The following is a 15,084-nucleotide window of genomic DNA, read 5'->3' on the forward strand; positions in this document are numbered from 1 at the left end:
TCCCTGTTTTGTTTTCCTCCCCCTTTGGGGGGGGGTGGGGGGGAGTGACAAACAAATAAGAAACCAAAGCAAACGCACCCGTATTTCTTAGGCCAGGAGCACTTTTGGAAGCAGCACTTGTTTAAACCACTTGTGTCCCCATACTATCCCCAAAGTTGTACCAATGCAACTGTTTTAGCCTAACAGTGAACCAGGCTAGGGAACTAATCCAATATAAAAGTAACCTATTTATGTAGCTCTTTAATCCATATCAGTTCTCTAATCTAGATCACCATTTAGCCCTGTAAATAGGTGCACCGCAGGAGCAGCACAACGCTGGGAACTGCCAGCTCGCGGAGGCTGGGGCAGGCTCAGCTAGCACACCTCCGGCGGGGAGTGTGCCTCGAACATCTGCATTAGTATTTGGCACTATTTCGCTGAAGTTTAAACTTCTTGAACATTGCAGTTCAGCTAGCTAAGAGGCTAAATAGCTCTGCCATTTAGGCAGAGGAGGCAACAAGTGGTAATTTGTAAGGCTGCAGTATTTCCGTCGCTTCTGGCTATGTGCCCGTCCCCATAACTCCAGCTTAGCCACGCATCGGGAACGGCTGGGAAGGGCTCCGCTGGCCTCTGCGCTTAATTCTGGTACAAGCTTCCCATCTCTCGTGGCTGAATGTATAAGCTGTGGTGTTAGCTGTGTGGAGTGTGTGGCTTCTGTTCGCTCTGCTCACGTTCAATTTATGAATCATAAAGAGCTCTGTTAGAGAAGTGAAAAGAATGGATAAGAGTTTGGAACGCAACAAACAACGTGAGACTTGCCAAGGAGGCAAAGATGCAGAAAGCTGAGACTTAAATGTGCATGTTTAAGTTGTCTTTAGTTTTAAAAAAGATCAAATTGCAAGAATTTGAACAAATTATCTTTCTTGTAACAGTTTGTAACGTATGCTGACATTGCAATCACAAGCAATCGCACTGCTTCTGTGTTAAGTTCACTGCAGTCCTTCAGGTGAAAACTTGGGAGACTGAAAGAAGATGATAAATGTATTCTTCCGATTCTATAGCAGGCTGCATCAAATGGGAACTATGCTGCTTTTCAAAATAACAGAAATAACTCTGGAGCATTATGAAGTGCCTACTTTAGACTTGAAGAAACTACTGTATTATTACCAAAAAATCACTTGCATTTTGAAGTTGAAATGTTTCGCCTGCATTACATTTCCTACATCATGATATGGATCTTCAAACATCATTATAAAGTAATATCGTCATGGAACAACCTAGAAGCAATTGAATTTGACTTAATAATCAGCCTTTCTTCTTCTAACATTGGAACAGTCATCTTCTGAAGAAGGGTGGCTGAATGTGCTTTTATTAGTCTTGTGTACTGAACATGGATGCGAGCTTTTCAGGAATGCTTTTTGCTTTCATTATGGATGTGCCTTGAGAGAGAGATATAAAAGTAAAAAGAGGTGGAGATGGAGAGTGGATGGGAATATTATTCCAATTCCCAAATGGCAGGAGGAGCTGAAGTGCTTTGCCAGATCACTTTTTCAGTGTTATGAAACCTTGGTTGATCGTATTTGAAAGGTGAAACTCTAATTAGAGAACTAACATTCATTGCTGTTCGCTCTATCAATGTGTCCAGGAAGGGCACCATCAGCCTGAAATGGGGTAGAAGTGTACGTGGCTGTTAGCTGGCAAGGTATATTTATCCTCCCGTGCTTACCTAGCTTCACGGATGATAACAAGGACAATGTCAATCTAAAATATTGCATTGCGTCTATTTTGTCATCTACAGCCCTAGATGAGGGTAAGAGACAAGGCTCTGCACTTCTGTGAGTACTGCGGTGGTTTCTGAGCCAGTTGTGTGATCGACAAAAAGCAAAGAGGGAGAGAGAGAAAAGGAGTTGAGCAGTCTTATTTCCAGCCTTAAGGCTATCCGAAATGCTCATGGTTTGCTCATCATGCGGTGAATCCCAAGAAATCTCACTCCTGCACCAGACCTGCTGTCAAGTCTTTTGCAACTTGCCGTTGCTGCTTATGTGAACCTCCAAAACGTGGGCTGGCAGGCAACCCTACTTGAAACTGCGCAGGCGTACAGCTGGAAAAATTCTCCTTTGGGAATAGGCTTTAAAATCTGCTGTTAAAAATTTGTTGATGTTGACCTTTGATTTGTAGTCAAAGTGAGGGGCTAACTAAAACTCGGTGGGGGTAGCAAGTCAAATTAGTCCTCAGAGTACATTTTCAGTGATTTAAATTACCTGAACATTTCTTTTTATTACAGATGATTCCTGATCTCTCTATTTGTACTTCTGTGGATTTCAATCATAATTTAATATGAATTGATTTCTGACCCTGAGAGCTAATGACAGTCCCAGTTTCTCTGAAATGCTCAAATTGGTCATACTGTACATCTTGTGCGAAGCCAAAGGGATCAGGACTTATTATCCAGGACAGAGCTAGCGCCTAGATAGGGAGGTCAAAAACAAATCACTTCATTGGCTTCCTGGTGATTTCGAATCAGCTGAAGTAGTTAGGATATTTGAATAGGTGTACTAAATCATCAGAAAACTGTCATCCTGCGTGGTGAATTTTATATTCTCCAGATTCAGGACTCTTGCAAGTAAGACCTTGTTCCCGAGCAGAGGCTAAGTGGTTTGATGCAGGATGCTGAGTGCTTCCTCCGTGTTAACCCTCATTCCCATTCTGCTCAGCACTTGTGGGTACCAGGGTCTCAGAGAGAAGAAATGGTTAGAAATTGCTGGTTAACATATGACTTAATGAAAAACATTTATCTGAGCAGAGCAATTGAAAACAGAAGTCAGATTCTCTAGCAACTTTTTTCTTATAGTTTAAGTGGCATTGATTTTTTTGTTCTGCATTATATTTTTGGAAATGATGGTGCATGGTGATGTCTGGCACTGTCCAAGGAAGTGTTTGGGCAGCCGCTTCCTTAGTGCTTTACCTTTCTGCTCCTCTTAGCCTGCTCTCGAGCAGCCCCTCACTACAGTTGTCTCCCAAATCCCATCAGCTGGCACCCTCTTTCCAGCCTGCCTACCCCTTCTCTGTAATTGTGCTCTTCCTGTTCCTTTGCCCTCATAATCCACAGTGTGTTTCCTCTGAATCCGTTTGTCTCAGCTGTTGTTTGTCTGTCTTCAGTCTGTAAACTCTCCAAACTGAAAGTGTATAGTATATTAACCCCAGTCCCTACGTGATGATTTACATGAAGTTACTCTGGCTTTAAGATGACATGGATGACAGTAAGATCTGGTGTGGATCTTAGCTTGTGAGTAAGAACCAAGTCAAGCGATATAAGAGTTGAAGTTTTAATCTTTTTTAAAAAATATTTTAAACTAGCAGCATTCTCAGTGTGTTGTAGCAGAACACAGTTAATCCATTTTGATTACTAGGTAGTAGGAAATGCGTTGGTGGAAGGCTTTCCACATAATTCATGTAATCATTTTGCAAGATAAGTTTTAGTTGCAAAAGAGACAATGAACTCCTCATTTCCCTAATCTAATAATCATTGCTTATATATTAATAACATGCCATTTTTATACTTAAGTTGAATAGCTTTGCAAAGCCTGTTGGGCCAATTTTCAGAGTCTGGATACCTCAATCCACTCTACGTAATAGCCAGAAACGTCACTGCTGCTCCAGTGTAACTTGTTTTCTCATTTTCATTGTTTCCAGGTTTATTCCAATTTACAGGGGACCGAGTCATACGTACAAGATACAAAGGCTGACAGAATCCACTTGTTACTCGTTTCGAATACAGGCTGTCAATGATGCTGGGGAAGGGCCTTTCTCAGAAGTATGCACCTTCTGCACAACTAAGTCAGTCCCACCTGCAATCAAAGGTAGGTAGTGGATTTTTTTTTTACCTATTACGTACACAAGAATGATGTAATTTTTTAAGTAATTATTAAGTATGTAATAAGTTTGTAAGGACATACCTAGGTATACAATAATGTGCATAAGAGATTGGTGTACGCTATTTGCATATTGCTGCGAGTAGTGAAACTACGTTATGGTGGGAAGCTCAATTATCACCGAAGAAAATCTCAGATGAACAACATAAATGTTGTACAAACCACTGCTGTTCTACAGGAGGTGTTTAAAAAATCCTACCACTAACAATAATGTTTCCCAGGGGATTGGTCTATTGCTATGGATTAGTGGAACACTTAATAAGGGATATAAGTCTATAGTATATATGTGTACATACCAACTTAAGCGCTAGTAAAGTTGCGTCTTGTTTTAAGTGTGTAGATAATGTTCAGGTTAGCGCTTCAGAGTCTGTTTCTTCAATTTATAAAATCACTGATATTTCATACGCATAAAACAGCAGATTATCCCATTTAGTATGTCTTCCACTAGAAGAAGAAAAGACCTAATTAAAATGGAGTTCTATAATGAAACCTTTTATTTTGTGTAAAGTCTGCCCTAAGTACAAGTCCTGTCACAAAAAATTATTATGAAGGCAGCAGATTTGCTGTATTGGCTGTCAAATAGAGAGAGCTGAAATCAGATACCACACTGCCCTGTTCTTCCTGTGCGCTTTAAACCCGTTCGTCAAACAGCACCGTGCGCTGTGTGAAATAGCAGCCGTTAACGTTTGTCAGAGTTTTCATTTGCTCTGCTATATTTAAAACCTGATTTTGGTGGTTGTGACGCCATTTGGGTTTGGGGGATTTAGGGAGCGGAAACCGCTGCCAGCGGGGAGTTTCCCTGGCCCCGGAGCGAGCTGCTCTGAGCCGCCCTCGAGAGCACGTCTCGTCCTGGGCGCGGGGAGGTCTGGCCTCGCCACGCTGGAGTCGGCGTGCGTGAGCATCCCACCTTCGTTTCTGCATCGCTACTGCCCGCCGTCTGGCGTGGGATTTGCCTACCCAGCAAGCGGAGGGGCTCCGGCCAGGTGAAGCAGGCTCACGGAGGCGATGCTAGCAGTGAAGCTGTGCCTCCCAGCTTGAGCAGATGTTTTGGTCAGAGAGCCCGGACACATGTTCGTGTCCCTAGCACGTGCTAAGTTAGCGTAACCGTTATCTCATCACTTCTCGTACCTGCCCTAAGTGGGCAAAGCTAGCGCAGGGATGCCAGTGTGCGCTGTGCTTGCGTCCTTGTTCTGCTGGGTGCAAATCCAGTTTAGTGGGCTCAGATCTCATTTAGATTCTGACTTTGTTTTGAGCTCCCTTCCTGCTTGAGTTTTTAGTGCCTGTTTTGATATGACTCATGCTCTGGACTAAATATCAAGCAGTAAAAAGATACGGTGTGCAAATCCTGGGTCGTGTGTGGGATGGGACCGTAGTTACATGAACCACCAGCTGTATCAGAGAAAAAGGCACAGCAAAAGCTGCATTAGCGATCGCTGCTGCGAGAAAGTAATGCCGGGGGAGCAGAGATCTGTTGAGGGAGACAGCAAAATAATTGCGTTGATTACCTTCCGTGTTTAGAGCCATATAAACTTTGCGCAGATTTCCATGTATCATAAGCACATGTTTATTCTTTTACAAAGTATCATAATTATTTGTGTACTGATGCCGGCCCTAAGACAGCATTATCGTTAATGGCAGCGTTTGTACACGTCAGACGAGCCCAAGCGCGGCCGGGTGAGGCATGGAGGGAGGAGGCAGAGCAGCGGAGGAGGCTGTCAGCTGCGATGAAGGCTTCTGTTATCGGTCTCTCAACACTGGCAGATGTGCAGGGAGAAGCAAATGGATATTGATTTCATTTGGGTCTGCATGTAATTCCTGTGTTCCTCTTGGGTGGCAGCGAATTAGTCTGAAACTCGTGTAACGTATGGGGCGGCAGCAGTGCTTGTTTCTTCGACAGCCTCTGTCTGTCGCCGGAGCTGACGGGGCTGCGAAGCCGTGTTGCCTGTAACGAGCTCGTGTCCTTGCACGTGCGCACGTTAACCGCTCGGTGAAGCGTTCAGCACCATCGATACCCACAGTTTCATTTTTCAGTCGCGTGCTTTTGGTGCCTGCCTGCGGCGGCTGCGGTCCTGCAGTCGGGCAGAGCGCGGGGTCTTCTGGCCCTCAGCTGGCCAGAGATGCCTCCACGAGGAAGGCAGCATTGCTACGTCTGACGCGTTGTACTCCTGCGTTTTTAGTGAAAGCACTCACTGAAAATAGGCAAAAATCAGGTCTGCTCGTCTGAATTTAAGGCTCAAAATTAGGTACGAGTGCAAGTATTTAAAATTATGCTTGTACCTCTAGCTCCCAGGCTGGGCTTCATCTCTAATATAGAACATGATTTAGCTTCCCTTCTCTCATCCCTTCTCCCATCTCTTCCTTGAATGAGAAGTTTGATTTTAGTGCTTTCTTTCAGTGGCATGTAGCCAGCTGCTTTAAAACATGGGACAGACATCTCCGTGGGTGCAGGTGTTTGCTCAGAACTCAGTGAAGTTTCTGCTTCTGCTTGGAAAAAATTAGTGCATGATGTTGCAATTGGATTTTTAAAGTTCAAGGTTTTTACCACATCCCCTTTCCAGTTTACACAGCTGACAGATAAGAGATACTCTACAGCCAGATCACTTTAGTTCTGCCAAAGTGAACTATGTTCTGCAGTAAACTTGCTACACTTGTGTTAATCGGGTCTAAATTGTGTCCAATTTTCTGTACATAGTGTTTGCTATAGTGTGATACCACAAGAATCCTGATCTACTTAATCAGGCAAGACTGCCTTGAAATAAATGGAAGTTTTGAGTAATTTAAGAATCCAGCCCCAATTTTACTACTTCCACTCAGTTCTAATGGTGATTTGATTTTTGGCTACTTAATTGCAGATTGTCTGCTACTAAACCCTGTGATGTCCTGAAATTCTCTTTTAAGTGTTCTGTTACGTGTTGCAGTGTGTGTAGAGTGAAGAACGCATCAATGGTGTCTTCATATTAAAGACTAACACGTTTATTTTTTATTGTAGCCCCTCGAGTGACCCAGTTGGAAGGAAATGCCTGTGAAATCACCTGGGAAATGGTCCCACCTATGAAGGGAGATCCTGTTGGTTACATCGTGCAGGTACTGGTTGGAAGAGAATCCGAATATAAGCAGGTAGGAAAATGATCTGCTTTTTAGTACTGCTAAACCAATGGTAAAATGGAAGTGTTTTTGAACATGCTCTTTGCTGCTTTTTTCCGCTGAATTGAATTACACCCTATGCTGGTGCATCAGGTGAGCCTTGGTAAAGGCCAAGTCAAAATTAAGGGCTCTAATATGTTGTTTTCTCTGCTGAGAGAGTATATAGAACATTGTTATGTTATTGGAGTGGTTTCTGCTCTGTCCATAGTTAATCACTATTTGTAACTGAACTAACCTTTGAAAAGTCAGAATTCGGTCTGCCCACCATTTCTTCTTCTGCTTATGTTTTCTTCTGAACTGGCTGGTGCTGACTGCTGTTTGAAGATCAGAGGATGGACTGGATGGATCTTCCTATTTCCTAAGCCAGTTCCTGTATTTCCAGGGTAGCTCTCAAGACCTCCCATCAAGGATTTCAGTCAAACACATGTTTAAATTGGTTGCTTCAGGTATTCCATTCCTGTTTGGGGTTTAGATGCTTGAATGTGTTACCCAGGGCAAGTTTACTGCACACCTACTGCCCCACAGAAATGGTGTGTACTTTCTTGCACTGTGGAACCATGAAATAAATGATATGGCTGATCCTTCTTTCATTTTCTATGTTGATTAGAGATCACAAGTGGGCATTTTCCCAGAGCAGTTGAAACAGTGCACTCATTCATAGCTAAATCCTTTGTATCATATATCACATATATGTTTTATTTACAATGCACTTCATCTCTGCCCTGTTTTCTCCCTGTTCTTTCTTTCATTATCATGTGGATTCCAGACAAATCCAAAATAGAGAATGAGCATAGGAAATGAAATAGGGAATAGGAAATGAAATTCTTAAAATGTGAATAAGGTGGTACTTTCTTTGCTACTATGCCTTTGTTCCTTGTAAGTCCTTTTTTGAGAGTTACTGCAAATTAAAGAATTTTCAGAAAAAACATACACGTAAGTACAAAGCAATTCAATTGGTGTTAAAGATAGAAACCTAGGTGGTTTTTTTCGGGAAACATTCTGGGCACTAGTGTAGCTGTTAGAACAGCCATGTGTATTGTGCTCTCCTGTTAATGTCAGTGGTAAGTGGATAAGTGGACCCATTGTGCTGTTGCCTGCTTTACACAGTAGCCTAAACGTGTAGCCTTCATATGCAGCTTTAGTAAATGTAGCTCCAGCCTTTCAGAATCCAGAAGGCCATCCTTCTGGGGAACTGGGCATGGCTGCATGTAGGTGATGACTTAATCTTTGTAATCAAGAAACTGTGGTGTGAAAAAGAACAGCAATAAAGGAAATTAAAAGGTACCTTCAAGATTTTATATCAAAGGTTTTCATTTCTTGTAAGTACACATGAAGCATGACCCTGCTGAGAGGTATTTAGCTTGTGTTTTCACAAGTGACTCACTTGGAAAAGCTCCTGGCAATGGTTCTCAAAGCTGACCCTTCAAATTCAGTAGTTGGACTGGCTAATAATAACCCATGGAAAAGAGGTGAATGCCACAATTTACTGTCTCAGACATCAGTTTTACTGATCTAAATAGTTTTTCTTCATCACAAATGTGTGTGTCTTCCAGACACTTGGGCACATGACTGAGTTACTGTACATATAGCTGAGCTGCAGTAGCTATGTGCATGCTCTGAACTTAGATGAAATACCTTTTTTGGTGATTTTCTGGTTAATTTCACTTTACATTTTCTGTGGCATAAGAATGTCTTTGGTCACTTGCTACTAGTTAGCTGAAAAAGTAATTTTAAGTGATAGGTTAACTGTATTTTAAGTGCAAGTCCTAAATTTACTTTTAAAATCTGTTCTCTGCAGGTGATGTACATGTTTTGCATATGTGTCTCAGGGGGCATATGATATTAGAAAAGTTTTATGAACTGTTTTGAAGGTTTCCATAAGTGAGAAATATTATAGAATTTTAGACTATTAAATACACCCCCCAGAAGGATCAGTGCCTGAGTGACTGGAGTTTCTATAGCTATTGCAAGTGGGTTTTCCAAGAACCATAGATAATATAGCTGAATAAGAAAGAGATAAGTAGCTGCATGAAATAGGTTTTTGTGGCCCCTTGACATGAAAATAAATGCAAGAGAGCACATATTTTGTTTCTGGTTGTTACTGATCTATCGTTATAGCTATGTCAAGTTATTCACAGGCTGTGCAGGACTTCATTCATGTCACAGTCAGGGTTGCTCATCCTCAGACTCTTTCACCTTCCCACAGCCTCTTGAAGGCAATTGTGATTCCCCTGATCTGGGACTTGCTTTGCAGCAGCCCAAGCCACAATGAGAAGAGTTTGAGCTATGCTCTTCTGTCTTTCATGGTAGCCGTCAGGTGACGACTGTCCAAGGACAGCAGAATTCCAGCTGCGCTCCCAGTGTGGCTGTTTGAGAGCTAGGAAGATTTGTGCTGGAGCGACGTGGCCTATTGAGCCTGTGTCTACTGAGACCTGTCCTCAGGTGAGAAATCCCTGAATGAGAGGCCAGGCTCGGTGGTGAAAAGAAGGAGGAGACCTTGCTGCAGGATGGCTGCTTAGCGGAGCTGCTTTCGCAGCCAGTAGAATGCGTTTCAGTAGAGTCCATGTTCATTTTTTTTGCCTTCTGCTTAGTTTTCACTTGGGAATGCCATTATCTAGTCAAGATCACTGGACATACACACATATAGAACAAAAATCCACTCTTTAAAACGATCTTAGAAAGGAAACTTTTCAACTAATGCATATATAAAGCTGTTTCTCTGTGACAAGTCAGTAATGCTGTCAATAGCCAGATCACTCTATTTGCAGTAATTTAAAGGCAACTATTTCATGGCAAGGTCTTAAGAAGTTTAACTAGGAAAACCTGCTGTAAATCTATGGAACCACATCTCCCTGCCTGCTGCCTGATGGTTTACTTCAGATGAATATAACTAAGAGTTGATCGAAGCAAATTTTTTCATTTTAACTTAAAGCTCTAATTCTTGCTTTCAGTGTTTAAAAGAGGAATAAAAGCTTATGAATATAAGTTCATGCACAGGTATCTGCTTCTGGAGCAGAACAAGCCAAATAGATTGTAAAGCAATAACAGCTGTGGAAAATAGAAATCAAGATGATGAGGCATGTGAATCTCTTTTTTGTATGTTAGGTGGGAGAATGTTTGATATATGTCTATGTTTCTCTCCTAAGAAGTTTCACAAAGATATTGCTATTCTGGCAAGCGTATTGTGAAAATGTCAATGTGCCTTTTATGATACAGGGCTAGCTAGCATTCATACTGTGTTAGGTGTTTTAGGCTGGTGGGGTTTTTTGATAAGAATGTTGTATGCTTTACATAATAGATTTGAATCTTTTCATTCAAATATGTGCTTGGAAAAGAAAAATCCTGTCCTCAGGAAAGCTGATTAGAACTTTTTAATGATGATTTATGTTTGACCTTTCAAAACGCAGCTAAATCATGTGTCTGTTCAGGGAGCCAGCTGTGCACATGGAGTGGAGAGGTATCGAGCATGCAGCCGCCTTGAACTTGCTCGTGCAACGCGTCACCCAAGCTGCACAGTTGTGGCACTCGGTTCCTGTATCTGGAAGATTTTTACATCACAGAGCATAATCCAGTTTCAAAGAGTGAATCCGCCTGGGCACTTTGTGCTCACTAAGCATAAAGTCTGCTTTACCCTTTACGCTGTATTCTGGCAGAGTAGGGTAGAAACTGAAATAAGTGGCCATTTTTCACTTCTCTTATTCATAGGGAGTAGCTCTTTACTCTGGAAATAACCACGCTGATTTTTCTGCATAAGCAGGACATCACAACTCCTGTCTAGTGTGTTTTGTATCTAAAATGAATAAATACAGCAAGCTCATTATGAAGCAAAACATAAATACGAGAAAACTATGTCACATTGGCATTTGCTGACTCCTTCAAGTTTGAGATCTTTCAGACTTCTCCCCGGTGTGGGTGCTGACTAGAAGCTATTGCTATGTATGTACATCTTGGAGGAAGCTCTCTCCAGAGACATTCCTAAGAACGTCTCGGAGCAGCCCACCTTACTGTATTTATTCCTCTCTTACATTGAAGAAACACATTCAAATCACATAAAATAGCCATCCTTATTAACTTATAAGCTATGTTGCTTTAGCTTCTCTTTCCCCTGCTGCAGCTTTAGCTATTGACATGCTTTGGTGTATGGCTGTCATTTCTACGTCATCAGCACCTGAGCTGCTGGAGGGCTGTAGCCCCATAGAGGAAGCTCGCTGCATCACGTAAGCCACCATTTTCCACCATTTGACATAGCAGAGGTGACGTCGAGGTAGTCAACAGTCCTCTCAGACTGGGGCTGTAGCTGTTCCTGCTCTCTTTGGGGGAACACATGCAAATATTTCTCTGCTAAGAATTGTGTGCGAAGAATTTGATTTACTGAAGTGAAACGGATAACAGTTTAGCTACCTAAAAGCCATGTTAGAAAAGTGAAATATTCCTTTTTCTGTTTCTTGAGTGCCCTGTTCCTTTTTGTATTTTTGTGGACTTTATGTATTTGTATGCTTCAAAGAACAATAGCATGAGACATGACATTTCTTTTTAGGAAATCGCATATTGAATTGTCTTTTATTGACAAATCAAGAAGTAAATCACTGCACACTCTGGGAACCAGTGGCCTGTTTTTTTTCCTATTTCTTGCCATTTTGTCTAACAAAACTTACTCAGAACTTAGCTTTCACTTGTGTTAAAATCATTCCTAGCTTTGTGTAGTTTTAACTTTGAGTTTGCAGAACTGTCTGGATTCTGTAGTGCTAGCAGCGCTTGAAACTTGGGATAATATTTTTAAAATTCAAAGCCAAAATTTTAGTTTTCTACTTCAACGGGTCTCAGGATCTAGTCACTAAGGAGCCAGCTCATAATAAGAGCTGTTTATAGGAAGTGAGATAGATAAATTAGAGCCTCTTAACCCTTAAATTGTTTGTCATTAAGACGGAATGCTTTACCTTTAAAATTTCTGGGAATTATGGAAGGGATGGTGTTTGATCAGCTTCTGCCACAGCTGTTCTGGGAGACAGCTGTCCCAGAATGCATTCTGAAAGAAGAAAACACATGGGTAGATCCATCAGGTGCGTAAAAGTCTCCAGAGGATGCAGTCCAAGGCCTGCTGGAGACGGAGGGTACGTCCTGCACCGAGAGGTGCGTGTCTCGGAGATCCCAGTTTTATTACCAAGCTCTGATTTTTATTATTGTTGTTTATTTGTTTCAGACTCTGTATACACCTCTCTGAAACACATTCAGTGCAATGTTAGTTTGTGTAAAGCTCAACTAAAAAAAAAAAAGATTTTTTCAAGTCAAAGGCACTTATGTTAGGGTCATGCCAGTATATGATACAATTGTGCACCATGCATTGGCATTGTATTATTGGTGCAACCTGCTCTGAGTATTTTCTCTGCCTCCTGATGCCAGTGTTGTGTAATGAAATGGAACGAATAATTGATTTTTATTAGAGTCGTTAAGTGCAGCCCATCTCCTGGCAGGTTATCTGAGCGACTCTCCTGTGCTTTGTTTAGGAGACAAGGCTGTCCACAGACCTCTTAAGGGTTTATGATCATCTCAGCAGTGGAGTGAGTGAAGCTGATTGAGTCTGGATAAAATAATAATCCCAGCCAGTTTCTTAAAGAGAAATCTGTCAGATGACTTAGAAGAAATAAAACCTTTCCAGTGGGCATGTTTTCTAAATAGATTGAAGCCCGCCTCTGATTCTTGATCTTCTTATCGCCATACAAAATAGGCTTTTATTAATTGTTAAATACACTGGTCATTGCAATTGGAGTGCAACAACCAGGTAAGGTTATCTTCCGCTTTCCAGTGTGTTGCTTATAGAGCAATTGTAGCTGTCATTTTTGTTATTTTGAAAAGATTGAGGATTTTTTTGAATTCTTTAATGATGTCTGTGAAATTGAGAAACACTTGCCTACAGGCATTCTCTGAGCTGTCTAATTTGATCAATAGTATCAGATGCCATAAGAGGCTTCAGCAGCAGTGTATGACTGGTGATGATTATTTTCACCAAGGGAGCCAGCAAAAAAGCTCATCATGTTTTTATTATATTCTCAGGTGCCTAAAACAAAAGAGCTGTTTTTAGGATCCGAAAGTCATAAATTAGATAGCCTCTTTACTCTGACTTATTTGCCACTGAAGCATACTGTGCTACATCTGAAAAAATCTGCGTTATAAAATGATATTTGGTTTAACATTTGTTTAGCAAATTCAGAGACCTTTGAGATAATTGTCAAATTAAATTATTTTTTCTGTTTTGTACGTGAAGCCCGTTCATAGAGCATAACTACATTCACACCCAAGCATCTATCTTTGTACTAGTGGCGTCCTGTGCTGGCTCCTCGTGGTCCTGGAGACACGAGTGCTGGCAAAATTCAGCTCAGCTCAGCACATTTCCCACTGGAAAAGAGGCGCTCCGGGGTCCTCGCCGCAGCCGGCGATGCAGCAGCTGCTGCCAAAAGGGAACGATGACTGAGCACGAGGATTGCTTGCCTGTCATTGAGGCAGGATGTAGCTCCATTACTGCTAAATATTCATCCAGCCGTTGAAACCGGGATGTCTTATACCACCTTCCTATCTCTAGTACAAGAAATGTTTTGTCTTCATCATTCTTGAGCTTGATTGAATTAATACGGACTTTGGACTATTTTTCAAACTTTATTTAAAGATGCACTCTTCTCTCACTAGACCGTCTGGCCTTTTTCGAAGTGCTGTTGACTGGCTGGCTTAAGTGAACTCGGTCATCTGTGTTTATTAGACTGTAATGAAGATACACGTCTTTGATTTAGCAAAACTTAGCCTCCAGTTACACTGGTATTCACCACCCTGACAGAAGAAAGAAGTAACAAAACCAATTAACTGGATGGGTTTTTTAATACAAGACAGCTTGTATATATCCCATCCGTAGTATTTGGTAAATGTAATTTATAAAGTTTAGATTGTAAATTTATTAAATTTCATTATATGGATTTTATTGGATTTTTTTATTTGTTTTAGAAGTAGTGATGTTGCCTGCAAAGGATTTTGTGTGTGGCAAAGACATCTAAAGTTCTTTTGGTACATTTTGAAAATGAAATGAATAATTACAACAGCCACTGCAAAATATACCTTGCCTGCAGCTGTGTTGTAAGGATAAATTCTTAGAGTTGTGATGTCTCAGAGCTGAAAGAAATGGAAGTTAGATAAGTCCTCAGAGTAGAGGGATCCTGAGAGTTTGGTATTGTGGAAACATGCACCTTTTTAATTACTCCTCAAAACTACATTTACACTTCAAACTTATGCATTTTCATTGCATGACAGTTTGTATTTGAGAGTATAATGAAGTACTAACTGCCTAAACGATGTAGCTTAGGAGTAAGAGGAGGAGAGTTACCCACAACAGGTGGGCACCAGAAATGGACTTGCCATCTGAAAATACAGCGGCAGTGACTTTCTTGGTACTGGAAGTAGAACTGACGTACACTTCACAAATATTTCAACCTTCATGTTATTGCTATGGACAGCTACAGCACTCCTAATTTTCTGTTTCCTGAGATCTATTACTTTAACCCTAGTTCTCAGTTCTCATTAGCTTTGGACAGACAAGGAAAGATTACAAGGCAGACGACAGGGCATAGCTATGGTTAAACACAGATACTTAGAGCAGGAGTATGATGTATTCCTCTGTAACTTGAGTTTAAGTGAGCTTCCTGTGAATGTTGAGCATACTTTACTGAAGGTGAAATAATTTTGTTTACATGTTTCTTCTGGATTTATATCCTGGGGCCAAGAAACGTAAGTCTAGTTAGCTGAGGTCTAGCTGATCTGGAAACTTAAAATAACCATCACTTGAACTTTATTTGGAAAAACCATGAAAAATCTAGATAAGTTTGAAAGGAGGATGGAAAAAAGAATGAAAGAAAAACCTTAGTCTTTTGTCCCAGATCTTCTCAAGCAGTCAGAAACTGGCTTCCTAACTGAGGAACAAGTCTCAGGGGTCATCATGGGCAAGACAGTTGGATTCTTTAAGTGGTGTTTACCTGAGCATGTTGCTTAT

General features: G+C 41.3%; 1 protein-coding gene across 5 annotated transcripts in view; it reads left to right on the forward strand.

Moving 5' to 3' along the window:
• FNDC3B (fibronectin type III domain containing 3B) overlaps positions 1 to 15,084 on the forward strand; it is a 224,137-nt gene that overhangs the window by 204,322 nt on the left and 4,731 nt on the right. For all 5 annotated transcript variants that reach the window (XM_064516612.1, XM_064516614.1, XM_064516615.1 and 2 more), the window contains 2 exons: positions 3,673 to 3,839; positions 6,901 to 7,028. In XM_064516612.1, the coding sequence (XP_064372682.1) occupies positions 3,673 to 3,839; positions 6,901 to 7,028 (295 nt within the window). The remainder of the gene's footprint in view (positions 1 to 3,672; positions 3,840 to 6,900; positions 7,029 to 15,084) is intronic.

The sequence above is a fragment of the Dromaius novaehollandiae genome, chromosome 9 (assembly GCF_036370855.1).
Source record: "Dromaius novaehollandiae isolate bDroNov1 chromosome 9, bDroNov1.hap1, whole genome shotgun sequence".
Classification (NCBI taxonomy): domain Eukaryota; kingdom Metazoa; phylum Chordata; class Aves; order Casuariiformes; family Dromaiidae; genus Dromaius; species Dromaius novaehollandiae.